The sequence below is a fragment of the Pogona vitticeps genome, chromosome 5 (genome assembly GCF_051106095.1).
Source record: "Pogona vitticeps strain Pit_001003342236 chromosome 5, PviZW2.1, whole genome shotgun sequence".
Lineage (NCBI taxonomy): Eukaryota > Metazoa > Chordata > Lepidosauria > Squamata > Agamidae > Pogona > Pogona vitticeps.
In genome coordinates this window covers 4550035-4572313 of record NC_135787.1, presented here as the reverse complement: position 1 = coordinate 4572313, position 22279 = coordinate 4550035, and the positions used below count along the sequence as shown (strand labels likewise).

Here is a 22279-nt window from a genome sequence, read left to right as displayed (position 1 = left end):
AGTAACTTTTCCAAGCTCTGGACCCTGCAGTGTTATTCTACACTCAGGAAAGCGCTTGTTCACTAAGAAGTAACAGTCATTTTACAGAAACGCCGTGTCTCGCAAGCTTTCCAGCTCCCACGTCAAGACGTTAACGGGAAGAACGGACCCTTCTCTTACCATTCCCTTCTCGGGGGGTCCCCGAATCGGTGAATAAAGTGCTCATGATTTTGTCGAAGTTGCAGCTGGGCTCTGCGTTGTCTGAATCTTCCGCAAAGTGTTTCAACATCTCCCGCAGAACGTCATCCAGAGAGGTTGCCGTCTCATCCAGGATGATACTGGCTCTCGCCAGAAACCCGTCAAGGTCACGGTGAGCTCTGACTTCCTCTTCAAAATTCTTTAATTTTAGGTACTGCACAAGAGAGGAAAATTAGGAGTGCTTTCTCAAAGTGGCTCCAGAGAACTTGAGTTTCCTCATTTATGATTTAAGGCTAGCCGTGCCCAACAAGAATGCCTTTTTAAAAAAATTATTCAGCTTCAAACTGTGTGTGTGCCAACCCACTTTCAACATTCTCTGGTTCTCAAGTTTCCAGCTGGCTCATTCAGCTAAGAATCGGCAACCAGATAGACAAAACAACTGTCCTCCATTTGAACAGCCACAATACGCCACAAAACACCACGACACCCCACAGCACAATTATTTTTTAACAGAATCCTGCTGTCATGGAGCGACAAATAACTCTACCCTGAAGCCCATCATAGCTGTTTTATTTCTGCGCGCTAAGATCTTCCAGGTAAAGAGCAAGAATACTGTCTTGCTATAAAATAAAGGAGAGTCGTGTGGCCAATACAAAATAAAAGGCAAGACCAGGAGATCCATGTATTTGCGAAGGCTTTCGCGGCCGGGATCTAATGGTTGTTGTGGGTTTTTCGGGCTCTTTGGCCATGTTCTGAAGGTTGTTTATAAATACTCCGCTCCCAAGCAAACTACACCAGAGCACAGAGTGCTGTCCTCTGAAGATGCCCATGGCCACAGAGACTGGTGAAACGTCAGGAAGAACAACCTTCAGAACACAGCCAAAGAGCCCGAAAAACCCACAACAACCACCAGGAGAACCCTTTACAGACCAGTAAAAAAAAATCGTCATGCAATACGTAAGCTTTCGTGGATCAAGGCCACTTCGTCAGGCTCGTACCAGTGTGGAAGAACTCAAATTCCAAAAATTAAGGCCAAGATGGGTTTTGCCAAAAAAAAGAGCTACTTTTAGATCCAAAGTCAAAAAGTTCTTGGCAAGACAGATTTGGCCAGGAACCCCTTTCTTAGATCTAAGTCAGGAAAGATGCAGGCAGAAGTAGAGTTGTAGTTTAAAAGTGACAGCCGAGGCAGCTGCCAACTGGATGTTGCACCCCAGTTTTTCAAACAAAGAGGTGCAAGCCAGGTACGTACACCCCTACCCACCCCACCCTGTTTGGCCTATCATTGAAACCAACATGTCTCCGCTTGGCCAGGAGAGGGGATGATACAGGAAACCCGATTCCTCCATCTGGGAACTGGGGAGATGATTTAGTAAACTCCTATGCACATAGAACCTCTTAACGCCTATCTTGAACTTGTATTTTGTCCTGCTATAAGAGGCTCAATGCGAGTAGGGGAAACAGCATCTGACCTGCTGAGAAACACCTGCCACGGAGCAGCAGGTATGGTACCTGCATGATAAATGGGTTGAAACTCTTTCTCTCCCTCTTTCCTCAGCTTTTCACTGGCAGGGTAAAAACTCTACACAAGGGTGGAACACATGGCCTTCCCAGAGTTTATCTATTTGATTTATATACTTCCACCTTAGTGGAAGCACTGCTCTGGTTGGTTTACAAGTTAAAACTTAAAACCCCCATATAACAAAATACAGCGGTGCCTCGCAAGACAAATGCCTCCCAGGACAAAAAAACTCACAAGACGAATGGTTTTGGCAATGGGGCTGATGACTCGCAAGACGAATGTTCTTATGATCATGCTTCGCAAGCCGAATGTTTTCCGTTTTTTTTTGTTCCTGCCTCATGTTTGCTGATTTTTAAATGTTTTTCTATGATGTTTAAAAAGTTAAATGTTTTTTGATTGAAATTTTTGAAATCATCTGCACAATATGTGCACTTAATAAACCCTTTGTAAACCAAATTTGACTTTGTTCTGACTTTTTTTGCCCATAGGAACACATAAATTAGGTTTCAATGCATCCTATGGGAAAACGCGTTTTGCAAGACGAATTTTTCGCAAGACAACAGTAACCGCGAAACGAATTAAATTTGTCTTGCGAGGCACCACTGTACACGCAGTCACATGGCGATTTGCAAGTACAGGACTAACATTCAGGCCAAGAGAAGGAAAATTAAAATGAACGTTAAAATGAACAGCATCTGAGAGAATCAGTTGTTGAAGGCTGCACTGAATAATTTGACTTTTACTAATTTCCTGGCCAGAAGTTGGGAAGGAGCCTGGTGTATCTCAAGTGGTAACTTATTGCACAGGTTGGGAGCTGCCACACACCCCAAGACCCGATTCCTCGTTGTTGCCTTTTCAGCCTTGCTTGCTGTGGCCACTTTGAGTAACATGGACTGAGAGGATAGGGTGAAGCCGGTAGCTGATTTGTTTCAACAAGAATCAAGATGCAAAACTGTTAAGTGCCAGACTGGAGCTGCTGACAGGCTAAGCAACTGTAGAGGGATGATGGGCGCTGGAGTCCAGAAACATTTGGATCACTGCATGTTCTCTGTCCTTGATCTAGGAGAACGCCACCAGGATTAGGATACAGTGGTGCCTCGCATTATGACGTTAATTCGTTCCAGTGAAATTGCTGTAGAACGAAAACGTCGTAATGCGAAAATACAAATCCCATTGAAACGCATTAAAACACGTTTAATGCGTTCCAATGGGCTAAAAACTCACAGTCCAGTGAAGATCCTCCATAGGGCAGCCATTTTCGGTGGCTGTCTGGCGAGGAATCCGTCCCAGAAAACAGCGGGGAGCCATTTTATTTACCCGGTGGCCATTTTGAAACTACCGATCAGCTGTAGGAAAATCGTCGTTTTGCGAAGAATCGGTTCCCGAAGCAGGGAACCGATCATTGCAAAACAAAATTCCCGTTTAGACCATCGTTTTGCAATTGCAATTTCGTCATAATGCAGGGCAATCGTAAAGCGGGGCACGACTGTATCGGTCTCCTGAGTAAAATAAGCCGCAAGGCGTGTTAGCACACAAGCGTAAGCAAGAGATTAAGAAGCCATGGGTTTAGCCCCAAGGACGTATGACTTTAAAAGCTGGCTTTAGAGGGCTCAAAGCAGGTCCTCGTCTGTCGGCCTCAGTTCCTTCTTTGTAAAACTGGAATCGGACAGGGGCTCTGGCAGGGCCAAACAATTAGCCCATCTACCCTTGAGCAAGCGTTGCCACACCCGAACATCACAGGGCTTGCATGAGAATTCTCTCTCGCCCTGCCGGCCAAGTTAATTGGTCCACTGCACCCTTGAGGAAAAAAGAGCAAGACCTCTATGTGAGTCGGAACCAGGGATCACGTCCTCCACACCCGACTAACGATGCCACTCAAGGGGATGTATGAATGGGATTTTGCACATTCTTTGTGCATTACTGCCATGACCGGTGATGGAAGGAAGGGTTTGGGAAACATTAATACATTAAAACATTATATATCAAAGGCATTCTCCGATTCCATAACAAGGGCTACGTGGGAGCGTTTCAGCAGAAAACATTTAGGAAAAACCAGCTTCTAATTTGCCAGACTGGAAAGCTGGCACCAGCCTTTGCAAAAGAGGAAATTTAACTTTCCTTGACAATCAGTATACGGCAATCACTGCATTATTCATGGCAGGCTTAAGAGGGCAAAGGTTAGTAGAGCGAGGCTATAGGGACCCATAAAGAAAGATCTGCTCTTCCAGTATAGACCTGTCAGGATGTAGCTTGAGTGCTCTTGACTCGAGAGCGATAATAATGGCTGGAACAAGATAAAACAGCAAGCAGCATGGCATTGGAAGTGGGGCTGCTTTAAGCAGACCTCTGATGGTCATCGCACGAGCCTTTTCTCATATCCCAGCTTGCTTTGCTCTGGAGCTGGCCACTAGGAAGGGCACGTGGGCTTCATTTGCCAGTCTGACGGCTTTGGAAAGAAGCTTTGAAGGAAAAGTGTTACTAACACACTCTCGTGCTTTCTGTTTCTAACAGCCGGCTAAACTAAATCTTATGGCATGACTGTCCAGTGCACTTAGAGATGGGCACGCACCACTGGTTCGGCAATTCTTGCTGGTTTGTTCACCGGTCTCACAGGTATTACACTGTTTGGTGCTTCACCCTCTCTGGTGAGTGTCCACTCAGAGTTGGTGCCCACCGGAGGGAGTGGGGTGCAAAACCACAAAACACCTGTGAGCCGGATAAACAAACTGGCACAAACCACTGAAGGGAAGAAATACTTTCCCAGAATAACCTTCTCTCCTGTTCTCTCCATGGGATCTGGAGGTAATTCTGTCGTGTCCTGGGCTTCACCACATACATAGTCACCTCCTCACATAGGCCACAATGGATAACTTCAGAAATTTAAGTAAAAAAAGAGACTTCAACGCAGGACGATAACACTCAGTCCATCTACCCTGCACAGAAGTTGACAAAATAAGCTCATTTTCTGCAAAATGTCTTTGCAGAATCAAATTTACTAACGGAAAAGAAAACAACACGTAGTGGTACTTACTTTTCTTGATGTGTGTAATAAAACGCAGCCAGCGCTCTCACTTTCTGCTAAAAGGAAAGGAAAGAGTTACAACTGCAGTAAGGCAAGAGGTAATAGGAATAAAGAACCAGCTGCTGAACTATCGCCTGATGGGCTTCTGTGTTTAACACACACACACCATCTCATTTCAAACGGAGGCAGAGGTCCAAAGCAGGGGTACCGAGGATAACCAGGACAGATAACACACCTTACTTGCAAGGAGTTGCTGTTTTAATTTTTTTAAAAATCTGCCACCTACGGGATAACAAAGCTACATTTCACAAATCTGGAGTGCACCTGTGTATATAAACAAGCAGTATTTTCTAGTTAGTTCTGAAAGAGCATTCTAGAAGCATTCTTGAGCCTCAGGTTTTACTTTAATCTCTAGCTCAGCCATTGTCAAGGGGGCTGGCACATTTGAAGGGGGCCACAGACTGGAAACATACCACCTTATAAGGTTTGTTATAAGACACATACAACCCTGATTCAGTCTATATTTCTAGGACTCTGGAGACCAGGGTCCGAATCCCCACCCAGCCACGGAAACTCACTGGAGTAAAACCACTCCTTAAATATCTCACTTACCTTGAAAGCTCTATCAGGGTCACTATAAGTTGGTTCTGACTTGACAACACAGAACATCCATCCATCCATCCACTGACCCATCCATCCCATCCATCCATCCATCCACTGACTCATCCATCCATCCATCCGTCCGTCCGTCCGTTCATTCATTCATTCATTCGTCCATCCATCCATCTGTTCATTCATTCATTCGTCCATCCATCCATCCATCTTTATACTGCCCTACTAAGTAACATGCACTATTCTGGGTGATTATACAGTAAATATAAGCTATCTTGGACCACCCCTCGAAATCCAAAGAAAAAACCCTATAGTAAATAACAATCATAAACAAAAATAAAAAATTACAACCCCAACAAATAATCCAAAGATGATGTGTGTAAGGTGAATCTGAATCCCACAGCTATCTTGGGGAAGATGATGACTTCTGATGGGGACCTCCTTCTTCTTCAGACTGTCTACATCAGTGGTCTCCAACCTTGAGCCTCCAGATCTTCTTGGACTACAACTCCCAGAAGTCTTCACCATCACCTCTGCTGGCCAGAATTTCTCGGAGCTGAAGTCCAAGAACATCTGGAGGCCCAAGGTTGGGGACCACTGGTCTACACCACTCTAGAACCTGCTCCTTCACACCATTGGGTTCTTTTGCATTTTTAGCAGAACATAATTTCTAATAACTCCTTAGATTGAGGCAAACCTATATCTGTAGTCTTCTTGTTGGCTGTGTCTATCTTTAAGAAGCACAGCACATCACTACTTTCTCAAAAATAAGCATTGTTTTTACTCCACTCAAGTGTAAGGATGCGTCACTGGAGACCAGGATCATCTACACTCTTGTATTTCCAATCACCATGTTTGAGTGTGAAAACTGTACAGTAAAGAAAGCTAATGGGGGGAAAAACAGATTCATTTGAAATGTAGTGCTGAGCAAGAGCTTTGCAGATACCCTGGACTGCTAGCAAGACAAACGAGGGGGGTCCTAGATCAAATCCAGCCTGAACAATCTCTGGAGGCCAAAACTGTGAAGCTGAGGATATTCTACTTTGAACACATCACGAGAAGGCGGGATTTCCTGGAAAAGACGATCATGCTGGGAAAGGTGGAAGGTAGCAGGAGAAGAAGATCAAATACAAAGTGGACTGACTTCCTATGGAAACCCACAGGCTCCAGTCTGCAAGAGCCAAACAGGGTTGGCTGAGGGCATGATATACTGGAGATCTCTCATTCAAAAGAGTTGGAGATGAACTGACAGCAGAAAACGACAACTCAAGCCTCTTTGTTTATTTAAAGCAAGAAAACCTTCTCTGGGTTTGTGCATATATTCCTAGGAATTTTAGGCAGAAATGCAGCAAGCTTGTCTCATGCGGGCCTAACAAATGCTCAATAAAATTCATTAAGGGTGGCAGTACGGCTTACTCTACCTTGTCCCCTCTCCCTTCTTGCAATAAAACGAACATATATGTGCCCGTGACCATTGGGGAGAAACACTTCTGAAAATAATTGGGCTGCTACTACTACACAAGAAAACTCTAGACGGACCGCGCTAGGGCGCGAAAAGCTGCTTTCTCATCATTTAAATGGCAGGTTGCCCATCCTACAAGTGTAATTATATGCTGACTTGGGCATGGCATTTATAGACAGCTTGGACACGATGGCGTTTGTACAGCAAATACCGGGTCTTTAAGAGGTCTTGGGAGGAAAGCGATGACAAATCTTGACAGCATCTTGAAAAGCAGAGACATCACCTTGCCAACAAAAGTCCGAATAGTCAAAGCTATGGTTTTTCCTGTCGTGATGTATGGAAGTGAGAGCTGGACCATAAAGAAAGCAGACCGCCGAAGAATTGATGCCTTTGAATTGTGGTGCTGGAGGAGACTCTTGAGAGTCCCCTGAACTGCAAGGAGAACAAACCTATCAGTTCTAAAGAAAATCAACCCTGAGTGCTCACTGGAAGGACAGATCCTGAAGCTGAGGCTCCAGTACTTTGGCCATCTCATGAGAAGAAAAGAGTCCTTGGAAAAAACCTTGATGTTAGGAAGGTGTGATGGCAAGAGGAGAAGGGGACGACCGAGGATGAGATGGCTGGACAGGGTCATCGAAGCAACCAACACGAATTTGACCCAACTCCGGGAGGCAGTAGAAGACAGGAGGGCCTGGCGTGCTCTGGTCCATGGGGTCACGAAGAGCCGGACACGACTAAACGACTAAACACACACACACACAAGAGGTCAAATTGTACCAGCTCGGTTTTGATTCATCGCTGGATCAAAATGTTTTGACGAGCATGACACGAGCCGAACTAGAAGATCAGGCAATCAAGGTTTCATCTCATGAAGTTAACGGGACCAGCTCTAAGTGAGTGAAACTGACATAAAGAGCATGAAAACCAGAGGAAGCCGCTGTATGTCAGGACAGATTTCTGGCGTATCTCCAGGGTTTCAGGAAACGTTTTCCAAGTCTTACCTGCCACCTCCATAGTTTGAATCCTGTGCCAACAAAATGCAAAGCAGTTGCTAGGTCATTCAGCTCCAGACCATCCCATGCAAATTTGACTTTTCTCTTTGCTGGTGAAGGTAATAAGACTTAAATAAAAAAAAGAGAAGACCCCCTCCCCAAAAAAAGATCTGGACTAGTGGGGAACTTTATCTACTTTCTAAATCCAGCCCAGCCCCCATTCACCCACCGCTGGCAGGTCCAGTATTAGCAGGGACACTGCATTCCTTTTGGATAGGATTCCCATCTTTAAATGAACAATTCAAGGGGCTGGACCTATTTTGCAGGAGGGGGGTGGGTGGGCAGGTTTCGGCACTTTTAACTAGACTGTGTAAAGTTCAAAGTGAATCACACAGCAAATCTACCAACTGAATGACGTTAGAGCCATGGCCCTCCACGCCTGCAGGCAGTTTTTGGCAGATGAAAAAGAATCTTTGTGCATAACCGTGCAAAAGCAATCGATGGCTATATGCCCGAGGAGGTCTGCATCAGGGCATTACCAACAATAAAGGACCAAAACAGGTAGTTTTGGATGGTTCTGGAGTTATTGCTACTCTGCACCTTTCAGCAGTTATGCTGATGAGAACATTCAAACCCACTGCCAGGTAACAAATACCGTTGCCTCTGTCTACTACCAGATCTCTTCTTTCTCCGAAATTCCAGGCTCTGAAACAAAGGACAATTTCGTTTCAATCTGTTTTAGACACTGTCAGACAGAGGAGGGGCAGGATCTGTTCTTGGTCATCCCAGAGTGCAGAACATGCAACAACGGGCTCAAGTTAAGGGAAACCAGATTTCGGTTGAATCTCAGGAAAAAACTTCCTAACTGTTAGAGCAGTACAACAATGGAACTGGTTACCTCGTGAGATGGCGAGCGCTCCAGCCCTGGAGCCAGTAATGAAAAACTTAAGATCATCACCTGGCAGATATGCTTTGATTGTATTCCTGTGTTGAGCAGGGGGCTGGACTTGATGGCCTTGTAGGCCCCTTCCAACTTCACTTTTCTAGGATTCTATGATTCAACCAAGCAGTGGGAGGAAAGATAAGGGAGAAAAGAGCGGGGACTCTATGAAATAAATTCTGCTGAACTTAGGTGTCATGGCATCAGGTAGCCTATTCTTTGTTCTTTCTTTAAGTAGGTAGGAAAATTCAAAAACATTCTGCCGTCCTTTTGAGACCCCAGCTGAGCTTCTCCAAAACACATCTGCTAAAAAGCCAGTCCTGTTGCCCTTACCAGTTCCCTAAAAGAATGGAGCCTTTTGATTTTTCATCAAAGCTGTAGCAGCTGCCCTGCCTCACAACATCACCCGGATGGACCGCTGCTCTCTTAACTTGTCCGCAGGCAGTGAAATGGAAAAACTGACCCTTCTGAAGCTCGGAAGAAAGAGGTTACCTACCTGTAACCATAGTTCTTCAAGTGGCCCTCTGTGAATCCACACAATTGGGTTATTACTGTGCCTGCACAGAACCTCTCAGAAGTTTCTAGAGCTCAAAAACATGTGATTAGTGGGACGGTCCCCCGTGGAGTGCATGCTCTGCCCGTCTGAGACCTTCTCAGTTCCCAAAAGTCCACCACTGTCAGAGGTAATTGTAGGCGACAAGTGACGAACAGCGGGGAGGACGGGCAGGATGTGCAGGTTCACAGAGGACCACTCAAAGAACCCTGGTTACAGGTAGGTAACCTCTTTTTCTTCTTCGTGGTCTCCGTGAATGCACACTAATGGGTGACTAGCAAGCTCACTTACCAGTAGGTGGGACGTCACTGAAGTAAGGAGGTCAGGACAGCTTGGCCGAAGGCTGCATCACTCTTTGCTCGAACATCTATCCCGTAATACGAGGCAAAGGTCGATGGGGTGGATGAAGTGGCAGCACGGCAGACGTGAGAAAGGTCAAGGCCACGTTGAAAGGCAGTTGAAGTCGAAAGAGCTCTGGCGGAGTGTGCGCGAAGAGCATCTGGAGCTGATTTGCCCGATAACTCATAAGTCAGAGTGATTGTCTGGACAATCCACCTAGACAGAGTTTGTGAGGATAGTGCTGAGCCCTTATGAGGGCCATGAAAACATATGAAAAGTCATGGAGTTTTTCTAAGAGATCGAGTCCTGTCAAGGTAAAAAGCTAAGGAGCACCTGACGTCGAGTATATGGAGCATGCGCTCAGCATTAGTTTGGGGAGATGAAAAAAGTGAAGGTAAGATTAATGGTTGGTTTAAATGAAAGTCCAATACAATCTTTTACGAGATCAAGCATTGCTGGAATAAAGGCAAGATTTAACAGAGACACTTTATCTTGATTTATATCATCAAAGACTAAATCTTGCTTTTGAGGCAGAGGTTCTTCTACCGCAAGCTCTAAAGATTTAGCCATTCATAGAACCATTTGGCTATACAAAGTAAAGTAAGTCCTCTGAAGGGGACGGTGGGTGGTTTTTTTTGCCACATCAGAGTTTGGAGTGGGAAGATTCTTGAGAAGCAATCAAAGAAGGAGTATGATCTGAGGCAGAAGATGTTGCTGAAGGGGAACGGAATCGTGGTTTTTGTGGTAAGGGCTTCTAGGTCGGAGGCTGTTGAGAGGAAAGTGGATCAGACTCAGACGGAGGGGGTGGTGGATCTGTGTAAGTAGTAGTGGCTTGAACGGATGAGGGATGATGTCGACTCCGAGGTTGAGATGTAGTCGGTATCGAGCGTCCTGGTGTCGCGGAAGGTTTAGACCATTTAGCCGGTGGGTGGTCGACATATTCGGGGTGGTATCTCAAGGCTGGTTTGACAGGTCGAGGTATTTGTCGATAAAACTGTGCTTCTGGAAGGTCGGGCATGATGTCGATATCGAGGTGGAGACGGGGAGGGTGATGGAGAACATGTGGGTGGATATGCGATGGCATATCTTACACATTTAGGCTCATCATAATAAAGGGGCTCCTCAATCTCATCTCCATGGGAATATGTCTCATAGCGTACGTGGTACGGGTCTCGGTAGTTATCTCTCCAATGGTATTGGGAGGGTTCTCTATAACATACATATTCTCCACATGTTGGTTCATATTCCACAGGAGAAAGGTATCTGTTTTTTGCTCGTTTACGAGCGGGCGATCTCAACGGATAGTCAAGCTCAGAGATTGGTGGAGATACTGCCCGCCCTGATGGAATGGGCCGAGGCCAGGCTAGATGGGACATCCGCCACTGAGGGGCTGATACTCGGAGAGAGGCTATCAGCCGAAGCAATGGGCTGGCCTAGGGGCGGAGATGAGACGTCGCCTACATCCAAGACAGTCTCCGGAGCTTCTCGTGAAGATTCTTCTAAGATCGGCGATGGTATGGCCGTCTGAGGTGGATCTGGGTGAGTAGGTTGTGAAGATTTTCTTGGTTTCTTTATCTTAGTCTTGTCACTTTTTGATTTAGATGGGTCCTTCGATTTTGGATGCTTCGGTGTCAGCTACGGTCTCAAAGACTTAGAATGGTCTTTTAACTTCGGAGAAGGTGTGGCTGGACTCGAGATTGAGCGAGGCGGGTCTTGCCGAGAAGCCGGTGGAGAGCTTGATTCCATCTGTGGAGCGGATAGATGAAGAGATGTCTCCCAAAGGTGAGATCTGAGACACTGTAATCTTAATTTGAATGCCGGTTTAGTTAGTTTTGTTTCGTTAAACCCATAACTCTGCAGTTACGGGTTTGATGTTCTCCTAGGCACAAAAAGCAACCATCATGCCAGTCGGAGAGCGGGATTTTGTGAGTGCAGAGCACACACCACTTGAAGGAGCCGGAGGGTCCTTCAAAAAAGAAGCAGGGGGAAAATGACGAAGAGAGGGAAGGGGGGGGAAATAAGATTGAGAAGGAAAGGAGAAAACGGGGGAAGTAAGATAAAGAGGAAGAACTCATGAGGAAACGCCAAATAAAGTAAAAACGGCTGTGAGGCACGAAGGAACAAGGCTTTCAAAAGGGAAAGTGGTGGCTCTAGCTCGTCGAAAGGACTGACCTGAGCGGCAGCTAAAAGGAACTGAGGAGGTCTCTGGTGGGTGGAGCATGCGCTCCACGGGGGCCACTAATCACATGTTTTTAAGCTCTACAAATTTCTGAGGTGCAGTAATATCCCAATTGTGTGCATTCACAGAGACCACGAAGAAGAAGCGTATTTTTATTTGGCTGCTACACTGTGCCCCTTCTTCCAAACAGCTGGCATGTTCCTCCTGATCTATAAAGAAAAGAGCCATGTTCCCTCTGTGCTTTCAATCTTGGAAAAATACATGACACTGACAATGTGGCAGCCAGATTGCTGTCTGGGGCTGGTTACAGGGATCAGCGTACCCCACTGTTACAGCAGCTCCACTGGCTGCCGATCCGTGTTCAGGCAGAAGTCACAGTGCTGGGTTTTAACTTATAAACCCTTCAATGGTTTGGGTCCAAGTTCTCTCAGGGAACATGTCACTTAGGAGCCTGCTCCCTCCCAAGGGAGGCCAAGCTGGCTCCCACCTACCTACCGTATTTTTCCGCGTATAAGGCTATACTTTTCTCTAAAATCTTTAGACTAAAAATTGAGGGTCGTCTTATACACGGAAGTAAGCTGAGGAGAGAACAAAAACAAGTGGAGGGGAAAGCAGGGATCAAAGCGATCCTGCAGCGCTTTGATCCCTTTCCCCCTACACATGCTAAGCCCCACTTAGATTTCTTAATTTTGAATTAGAAAAGTGGGGGGGGGCATCTTATACATGGTACCTACCTCTTTTACCCCACCTTTCTCCTTAAGGTGGCTTACTTCATTACAATACTTGATAACCAAATAAATAAATATCAATATAAATAAATCATGTTTCCTGAATTCATCACCCTACAGATGTGCTAGATACCATCCTTGACCAGCAAAGAAACATCTGGAGGGTGATTAAACTGGGAAGGACAGAATACTGTCAAACTCAGAGTTTTAATCTTTTAAAGCTGCCGGAGAGCTGCGTTGAGCACTGTGAAGTCACGGCTTGATCTTACTTCTAGCATTTGGGGCAGACATGTTAGGATGAAGCACCTCTGATCAGACTGTACAGGACCCTTGTGATAGCTTCATGGCCCAGACAACACGCAGAGTTCTTCTGAACACAGCTTTTCTTGAAACACAAAGCCAGAACCTCCCATTGTCTTTCCCAGTCTAAGGGAGCAATTTTAACAACATCAGATTCACACATTTTGAGACAGTCAATGGGGTGAAGCCCATCTGGCCCCAGAGGCAGCTGTTTTTCCAAGGCTGTCAATGTATTTCAGCAATGAGCACAAAACCTGTGCGTCCATGTGGCAGATGGAAACCTGGGTCCGAATCCCTGCTCAGACATGGAAACTCACCGGGATGTGTGGAACTGGTAAAACTACAGTGGTGCCTCACATAACAATGTTAATTGGTTCCATTAAAAACATCGTTATGTGAAAACATCGTTAAGCGAAACACCATTTCCCATAGGAATGCATTGAAAACTGGTTAATCCATTCCAATAGGAGCCTATTCAATACATTTCAATGGTGAAAAAAAATCACCAAAAATTCAAAAAGACTCAGAATGAAGCTAAATTACTTTAATGAAGGTTTTATTAGGTGCACTAACAATTCCAAGCATTTTAAACATTTTTTAAACATTTTAGAATATTTTTAAAATAGCGAAACAGGGCTGTCAAAAAAAAGTTAAGCGAAACAGGGGACCTAAAACTGTCATCGTTAAGTGAAGCAAGGTCCCAAACATCGTTATGCGAAAATCCCCCATAGGAAACATCATTAGGTGAGGCGGCAAAATTTCCAGCAAAGGCCATCGTTATGCGAATTCATTGTTGAGCGAGGCACTCGTTAAGTGAGGCACCACTGTACTCCTTAAATATCTCACTGACCTTGAAAACATTATTAGGGTCACTGGAAGTCTGGGCAGACTTGAACACACATAGGCATAACATTTTATTCCAAGGGATTATGTATAATTTATGTGTATGCGAAGACCCATGTGCAGAAAAACAAGCACGAGGGAAAGAAAGAATAATGAACACACATGAATTTTTTTAGGAGAAGAAGAAAAAAACCATCACAACTCAGTGAAACATGAAGGCCACATAATCGAATATCAACAACTAAAATAAAATTGACTGATTATCACATCCCACTTTCCCCCTACTCATTCAGGGTTCTCTCAGCCCTTGAGTCCAGGAATAAATTCTGTAAATAAAGGATGCTTTTCCCCTTTCCATTTGGGTTCTATTATACCACATAGAGAGAGAGAGAGAGAGAGAGAGCGCAGTCCGAACACCGGGAGGCCTGGACAGAGGTCAAGCCGACGCTCAACACAAAGGGGTTGGGGGCACATCTATTTTCCACTCAAGCTCTAGGAAGCTCGAAGTGGCCAATCTCCCATCCTGACATCAGGTTTCTAAAACAGGATTTATCAGACGGGAGTTCGTGGAGTCGAGCATTGTGCCTGGCGACATAAAAAGGGCTTTGGTACTAATGCGAGGAAATGCATCTATTGTGTGTGGAATGATACCCATTCAATCCCAGACCCCTCGTCTCTGGACCGAGTCCTCGCTGGAATTCCTTGGCGCCACCCAAGTGGGTTTTTCTCCTTGCGCCCCCCGTGCCCCCTTTAAACAAACGAACTCAGCAGGGGCCTGGGCAGGATTCGGAAAACTCTGTTTTGCTAGTCCGTCCGCCCCCGGCCGTTTGCGTGTGTGTCTGCATGCGTCTGGCGTGTCTTTCAGGAAACTGTTGACTTCGTATCTAGGAACGATCTATTGTGTCGAGGGTGGAACAACACTTATAAACTGGCGCTTGTATGCAGAAGTGTAAATCTCTGCCCCATTATTAGCGTTAACAAAGACACATCCTGCCGTCCAACTGGCTTTTCACCAAATTGGTGACCATTAAGAAAAGGGAGATGTAAAGCAAAACAAAACAAAACAAAACAAAAAACCACAAAAACCCTCAGACTTTCTTCCTGGCCAGTTTTTTTTTTCCCCTTCGGACACAGGCTTTCAGCCTCCTTTAAAGTCTGGCACACGAAGGAATGGCTGCCACGAGGAAAACACGAGTTGGCACAATGAAAGTGGACAGAGACCAAAGTTAGAAAGAACCAGATACGTAGATAGGATAGCTCTTTTCAAAGACTTGAAAGGCTGCCGTACGGAGGAAGGGCAGGATCCGTTCTCAATCCTCACAGAGTACAGGACACCCAACAATGGGCCAGATTGAGACTGAATATCAGGGTGGAAAATTCTTAACTGTTAGAAAAGTACGACAACGGATCTGATGCACCCCAGCATTGTGACTCTACCCCAGAGAGTACCCCACTCCTGCATTGCAACAGCTTTACAGTCTACCAGTTTGTTTCTAGGCCCAGTTCAAAGCGCTGATTATGACCCACGAAGCAACTTCTGAGGATCAGAAGGACCGGTTTCCCAACAGAAGCCTCCCCAGGTTGGTAAGACAAATCTTCAAGAAGGTCCCTTTCTCCACCCCATCACTGTCAGAGGCACTTTTGAGGGAGATAAAAGAGAGCAGGCCTTTTCGGTAACTGCTGTCAGCTTGTGGAACTCCCTTCCACAGGAGACGAGATTTGCTGTCCTTCCAATTATGCAGACTTTCAGGATCACAAGGCTCCTTCATCAGACAAGGCAAACTTTAAAGCAAACTGGCTCAGATCACGTTCTTTCAGCTTGGCACATGGCGAGGATTGTTGCCAGGGGTGGAGATTCGAGTGGCACAAGGTACTGCTGTCGAGTCAGATGATCGAGCCCCTTCTTGAACATCTCACCTACTTTGAAGACCTTGCTAAGGCAACTATGACTGAGAAGCACATGGACCCCCTTGTAACAACAATGTTGCCTCAAAGAGGGGTAGGGAGAAAAGTGATTCAGATTGCAGCCTTTCCCCACTTGGGAGGGATACTGGGAGTTGTAGTCCAAAAAGAGTAACCTTCCCAAATTCTGACTTGAATCTATGGCGTTCACTATAGAATCCAACGGTGTTGATTCACCATTTGGCAATAGGCTCAGTAACATAGCCAGGATTAAGTGTTGCTTTTAGTCCTTTATGTGCCCCATCTTGACTTGGTTGTGTAGATGGTGTGTTGACGGTTGTGTTGATGCCTTCCCAAGAGGCCCTTGACCTGGTTGGTTTGGCCAACGGGATGCCAAACTAGAGGGATCCCAGATCTACTCCAGTACGCACTTACAGGAAGCTCTGATGAAGCAGCTCTGACTCTGAGGACGGTTCACCTTCATATTTGGCTCATTTTTTAAAATGATCTTTCTTCTAGATTATGTAGTTAAAAGCTTGTACAGTTAATAATTAAGGAAGAGCAGTACCTCAACTTACTAGAGCCATGCCCTCCCCAGAACAATTTCAAATGACATTTTCCCAGACAAAGGAACGAAACAATAGCAGACTGTTCTTAGCTTTACTCTCCTGTCTCCACATTGTTTAAAACTACACAAAAGGTGTTATTAAACAAAATTACAAAATTAAAAAGAGAGGAAGAGGCGACGGGAAGAAAAAGTCTCAATTTTGCTGACTGCTCATTATTTAGCTGTCCTGAGAAGCCAATAACAGAGCGGACGGCAGTTTACAAGGGCTAATATGAACCCTAATAATAACCGCCCTGCCTGTCTCTCTGACCGAAACCGCTTTTTGCTCTGCACCCAGAACTGAATCAATCCAATAAAAGTCCCGCCTGAAGGTATTCAGCCGATAAATTTAGACAACAGGAAAAAGGAGAGAACCCAGGACCTGGTCACCTGAGAGGACAAAGGGGACTTGTCGAGAAAAGACGGCCGTGTGGTGGGACAGTCCGGTCCGTCTTCCCTCCAGTCCATTTCCTGTTTTCCCCTTAACAATGAGTGAGAATTTAAAGCCATCCAGAATGTGAAGCCCATAAAGTTGGTCTCCCCCCCCTCTCGTGCCCCCCCAAGGCTCTCCAATTCTGCAAAAATTGGGGTTCCTTTCAGACCCTGAAGCCTGATAACAACCCCCCTCTTATAAAGGCACGGCATTCTCTTAGCTAGGTGAAGATTAACAATCGAGAGGATGATGCTTGAAATATATAGGAAACAAGTACTTTAAACGCCATAGTCTGCAGCCCTCCATATGCTGTTAAGACTACAATTCCCATTATTCTTGGCCACTAGCTGAGAATGATGGGAGTCGGAGTCCACGGTCATTCAAAGGCCCATAGGTCTTCCGCCCCTGGGTTTGTAAAAGTACTTGTTGTGTGTTTTTCAGGTTCTTTGGCCGTGTTCAAAGAGCCCGAAAAACCCACAACAACCATTAGATCCCAGCCATGAAAGCCTTCGCTTATACAGTACACTTTATATGCTTTTATTAAGTTTCAAAATCCAGTTGGAAGATGTCCATAAGGCCATTGCGTAGCCTTGCTTTTAGGAACAGTACAGTTCTCTTAGGTTTTAGAGATGAGTGTTATTTTTTTATTGGAAAGACAGGGTATGAATGCCATAAATAAAAGATAGACAGCATGAATGTTTTTCTTTGGGTCACCATCCAGATTAGTGGGTTGCCACACAATCGGGAGGTATAAAAAGGTTATATCTCACGGGTCCTTTTTGGGGGGTTTTACACTGTCTTGTTTCAAAAACATTGGCTGGAATCCTATAAGGTCATGTATGTATGCATGTACTGTGTTTCCCCGAAAATAAGACGGTCATATTAATTTTTGCTCCAAAAAAGACATTAGGGCTTATTTTCAGGGGAAGTTTTATTTTACAGTCCTGTCCTCTTCTTCTGGTTGCTGCACAAGGGTGGTGGGCGGGGTTTCACTTAAATAGGGCTTATTTTTGGGGTAGGGCTTTTATGACCAGCATCCTGAAAAATCATACTAGGGCTTATTTCCAGGTTAGGTCTTATTTTTGGGGAAACGGTAAATACATACAAAACATTGGCAGGAATATTATAAGGCCATGTATGTATGTATGTATGTATGTATGTATGTATGTATGTATGTATGTATGTATGTATGTATGTATGTATGTATGTATGTATGTATGTATGTATGTATGTATGTATGTATGTATGTATGTATGTATGTATGTATGTATGTCGTACATACATACATACAGTGGTGCCTCGCTTAACGATTACCTCGTTAAATAACGAAACCACTTGACAATGAAGTTTTTGCTATCGCTTTTGCAATCGCAAAACGATGTTCCTATAGGGAAAAATTGCTTAACAATGATCAGTTCCCTGGTTCGAGAACCAATTTTTCGCTAGATGACAATTTTAAAACAGCTGATCGGCAGCTCTAAAATGGCCGCCCGCTTTGCAAAATGGCTCCCCGCTGTGTTTTAGGACGGATTCCTCGCTTTACAGGCACCGAAAATGGCTGCCCTTTGGAAGACCTTCGCTGGACGCTGAGGTATTTAGCCCATTGGAACGCATTGAACTGGTTTTCAATGCATTTCAATGGGCTTTTTCGTTTCGCTTGACGAGGATTTCGCTTAACAGCGATTTCAATGGAACAAATTATCCTTGTCAAGCAAGGCACCACTGTACGTACGTACGTACATACATACATACATACATACATACATACATACATACATACATACATTCAAAACCATTTATCTGCCTAAATTAAGGACTCCCTTCCCACCCATCTGCCTTTTTAAAGCCATTTTCAGGGAGGACTTGGAAGTAAGAAAAGAAAGTGAACTCTCATCACCCAGCTGGGGAAAATATGTCATGAGGAGATCAAGAAACAGACCCGAAGAAGCTTTTAGTGTTAATATCCCTTTATCTTTTGTGTTCTTATCCTTTTACTCTTCCGCTGACAGCTGAGCACCTATTTCTTCAAGCAGACTTTTAGCTCTCATTGATCCCGTCCCTGAACACCTTCTGAGAATTAAGATGGTTTTAATGTTTACTTGCTTTTAATTATTCAATTGTATATAGTTTAGTATATAGTTTAGTGTTTTTTTTAAAAAAATATTTAACATGATGTTTTCAATTCTATTCCTTTTAATATGGTGAGATGCCTTGGGTCTCTCCTTATCGGGAGAAAGGTGGCATTCAAATCACACAAACAAATAAGTAAACAGAATGAAGCAAAGTCTGCAATCTGTGGAAAATAGACATCTTTCCAATGGATAGGCCAACATTCAAGTAACAAGGATCACAGCAGCTGGAGTTCTAGTATATGGGATGTAAAATTAAGAGCTGATTTCAGACCAGTCAAGTTTTCTGAATATAGTGTAGGCATCCTTCAATCCCCTTCATGGATTGCTGCCTTGTCGTGGCGAAGGGGCTTGAGTAACTCAGAGAAGCTATGGGCTATGCCGTGCAGGGACACCCAAGACGGACAGGACATAGTGGAGAGTTCCGACTAAACGCAATCCACCTGGAGTAGGAAATGGCAAGCCACTCCAGTATCTTTGCCAAGAACACCCCATGATCAGAAACAAAAGGCTAAAAGATATGACGCTGGAAGATGGGCCCCTCAGGTCGGAAGGCGTCCAACATGCTACTGAGGAAGAGTGGAGGACAAGTACAAGTAGCTCCAGAGCTAATGAAGTGGTTGGGCCAAAGCCGAAAGGACGCTCAGCTGTGGACGTGCCTGGAAGTGAAAGGAAAGTCCAATGCTGTAAAGAAAAATACTGCATAGGAACCTGGAATGTAAGATCTATGAACGTTGGGAAGCTGGAGGTGGTCAAACAGGAGATGGCAAGAATAAACATCGACATCCTGGGCATCAGTGAACTAAAATGGACAGGAATGGGCGAATTCAGCTCAGATGATTATCATATCTACTACTGTGGGCAAGAATCCCGTAGAAGGAATGGAGTAGCCCTCATAGTCAACAAAAGAGTGGGAAAAGCTGTAATGGGATATAATCTCAAAAATGATAGAATGATGTCAATACGAATCCAAGGCAGACCATTCAACATCACAATAATCCAAGTTTATGCACCAACCAGCATTGCTGAGGAGACTGAAATTGAACAATTCTATGAAGATTTACAACACCTTCTAGAACTGACACCAAAGAAAGATGTTCTTCTCATTCTAGGGGACTGGAATGCTAAAGTAGGGAGCCAAGAGATAAAAGGAACAACAGGGAAGTTTGGCCTTGGAGTTCAGAACGAAGCAGGACAAAGGCTAATAGAGTTTTGTCAAGAGAATAAGCTGGTCATCACAAACACTCTTTTCCAACAACACAAGAGGCGACTCTATACATGGAAATCACCAGATGGGCAATATCGAAATCAGATTGATTATATTCTCTGCAGCCAAAGATGGAGAAGCTCTATACAGTCAGCAAAAACAAGACCTGGAGCTGACTGCGGTTCTGATCATCAGCTTCTCATAGCAAAATTCAAGCTTAGACTGAAGAGAGTAGGAAAAACCACTGGGCCACTCAGGTATAATCTAAACCAAATCCCTTATGAATACACAGTGGAAGTAAAGAACAGATTTAAGGAACTAGATTTGGTGGACAGAGTGCCTGAAGAACTTTGGATAGAGGCTCGTAACATTGTCCAGGAGGCAGCAACGAAAACCATCCCAAAGAAAAGGAAATGCAAGAAAGCAAAGTGGCTGTCCAACGAGGCCTTAGAAATAGCAGAGAGGAGAAGGGAAACAAAATGCAAGGGAGATAGGGAAAGTTACAGAAAATTGAATGCAGACTTCCAAAGAATAGCAAGGAGAGACAAGAGGGCCTTCTTAAATGAACAATGCAAAGAAATAGAGGAAGATAACAGAAAAGGAAAGACCAGAGAGCTCTTCAGGAAAATTGGAGATATTAGAGGAACATTTTGCGCAAAGATGAACATGATAAAAGACAAAAATGGGAGGGACCTAACAGAAGCAGAAGACGTCAAGAAGAGGTGGCAAGAATACACAGAGGAATTATATCAGAAAGATTTGGATATCCCGGACAACCCAGACAATGTAGTTGCTGACCTTGAGCCAGACATCCTGGAGAGCGAAGTCAAGTGGGCCTTAGAAAGCCTGGCTAACAACAAGGCCAGTGGAGGTGATGGCATCCCAGTTGAACTATTTAAAATCTTGAAAGATGATGCTGTTAAGGTGCTACATTCAATATGCCAGCAAGTTTGGAAAACCCAACAGTGGCCAGAGGATTGGAAAAGATCAGTCTACATCCCAATCCCAAAGAAAGGCAGTGCCAAAGAATGCTCCAACTACCGAACAATTGCACTCATTTCGCACGCTAGCAAGGTTATGCTCAAAATCCTGCAAGGTAGGCTTCAGCAGTATGTGGACCGAGAACTCCCAGAAGTACAAGCTGGATTCCGAAGAGGCAGAGGAACTCGAGACCAAATTGCTAACTTGCGCTGGATTATGGAGAAAGCCAGAGAGTTCCAGAAAAATATCTACTTCTGCTTCATTGACTATGCGAAAGCCTTTGACTGTGTGGACCACAACAAACTATGGCAAGTTCTTAAAGAAATGGGAGTGCCTGACCACTTTATCTGTCTCCTGAGAAACCTATATGTGGGACAGGAAGCAACAGTCAGAACTGGTCATGGAACAACTGAGTGGTTCAAAATTGGGAAAGGAGTACGGCAAGGCTGTATATTGTCCCCCAGCTTATTTAACTTATATGCAGAATACATCATGCGGAAGGCTGGACTGGAAGAAACCCAAGCCGGAATTAAGATTGCCGGAAGAAATATCAACAACCTCCGATATGCAGATGATACCACTCTGATGGCAGAAAGTGAGGAGGAATTAAAGAACCTTGTAATGAGAGTGAAAGAGGAGAGTGCAAAAAATGGTCTGAAACTCAACATCAAAAAAACTAAGATCATGGCCACTGGTCCCATCACCTCCTGGGAAATAGAAGGGGAAGATATGGAGGCAGTGTCAAATTTTATCTTCCTGGGCTCCATGATCACTGCAGATGGAGACAGCAGCCCTGAAATTAAAAGGCGCCTTCTTCTTGGGAGGAAAGCGATGACAAATCTTGACAGCATCTTGAAAAGCAGAGACATCACCTTGCCAACAAAAGTCCGAATAGTCAAAGCTATGGTTTTTCCTGTCGTGATGTATGGAAGTGAGAGCTGGACCATAAAGAAAGCAGACCGCCGAAGAATTGATGCCTTTGAATTGTGGTGCTGGAGGAGGCTCTTGAGAATCCCCTGGACTGCAAAGAGAACAAACCTATCAGTTCTAAAGGAAATCAACCCTGAGTGCTCACTGGAAGGACAGATCCTGAAGCTGAGGCTCCAGTACTTTGGCCATCTCATGAGAAGAAAAGAGTCCTTGGAAAAAACCTTGATGTTAGGAAGGTGTGATGGCAAGAGGAGAAGGGGACGACCGAGGATGAGATGGCTGGACAGTGTCTGCGAAGCAACCAACATGAACCTGACACAACTCCGGGAGGCAGTAGAAGACAGGAGGGCCTGGCGTGCTCTGGTCCATGGGGTCACGAAGAGTCGGACACGACTAAACGACTAAACACAAACACATCCTTCAG

The 22279-nt window shown here is 44.8% G+C and overlaps 1 protein-coding gene across 16 annotated transcripts in view; it reads right to left on the bottom strand.

The window, feature by feature from the left end:
- SLC4A11 (solute carrier family 4 member 11) overlaps positions 1 to 22279 on the bottom strand; it is a 195605-nt gene that overhangs the window by 56472 nt on the left and 116854 nt on the right. For 9 of the 16 annotated variants that reach the window (XM_073002135.2, XM_073002130.2, XM_073002132.2 and 6 more), the window contains exons 4-5: positions 4728 to 4774; positions 160 to 391 (exon numbers count right to left, since the gene is read on the bottom strand). In XM_073002135.2, coding sequence (XP_072858236.2) covers positions 160 to 391; positions 4728 to 4774 — 279 coding nt within the window. The remainder of the gene's footprint in view (positions 1 to 159; positions 392 to 4727; positions 4775 to 22279) is intronic. The other 7 variants (XM_073002131.2, XM_073002137.2, XM_078394445.1 and 4 more) reach the window with 1 other exon arrangement.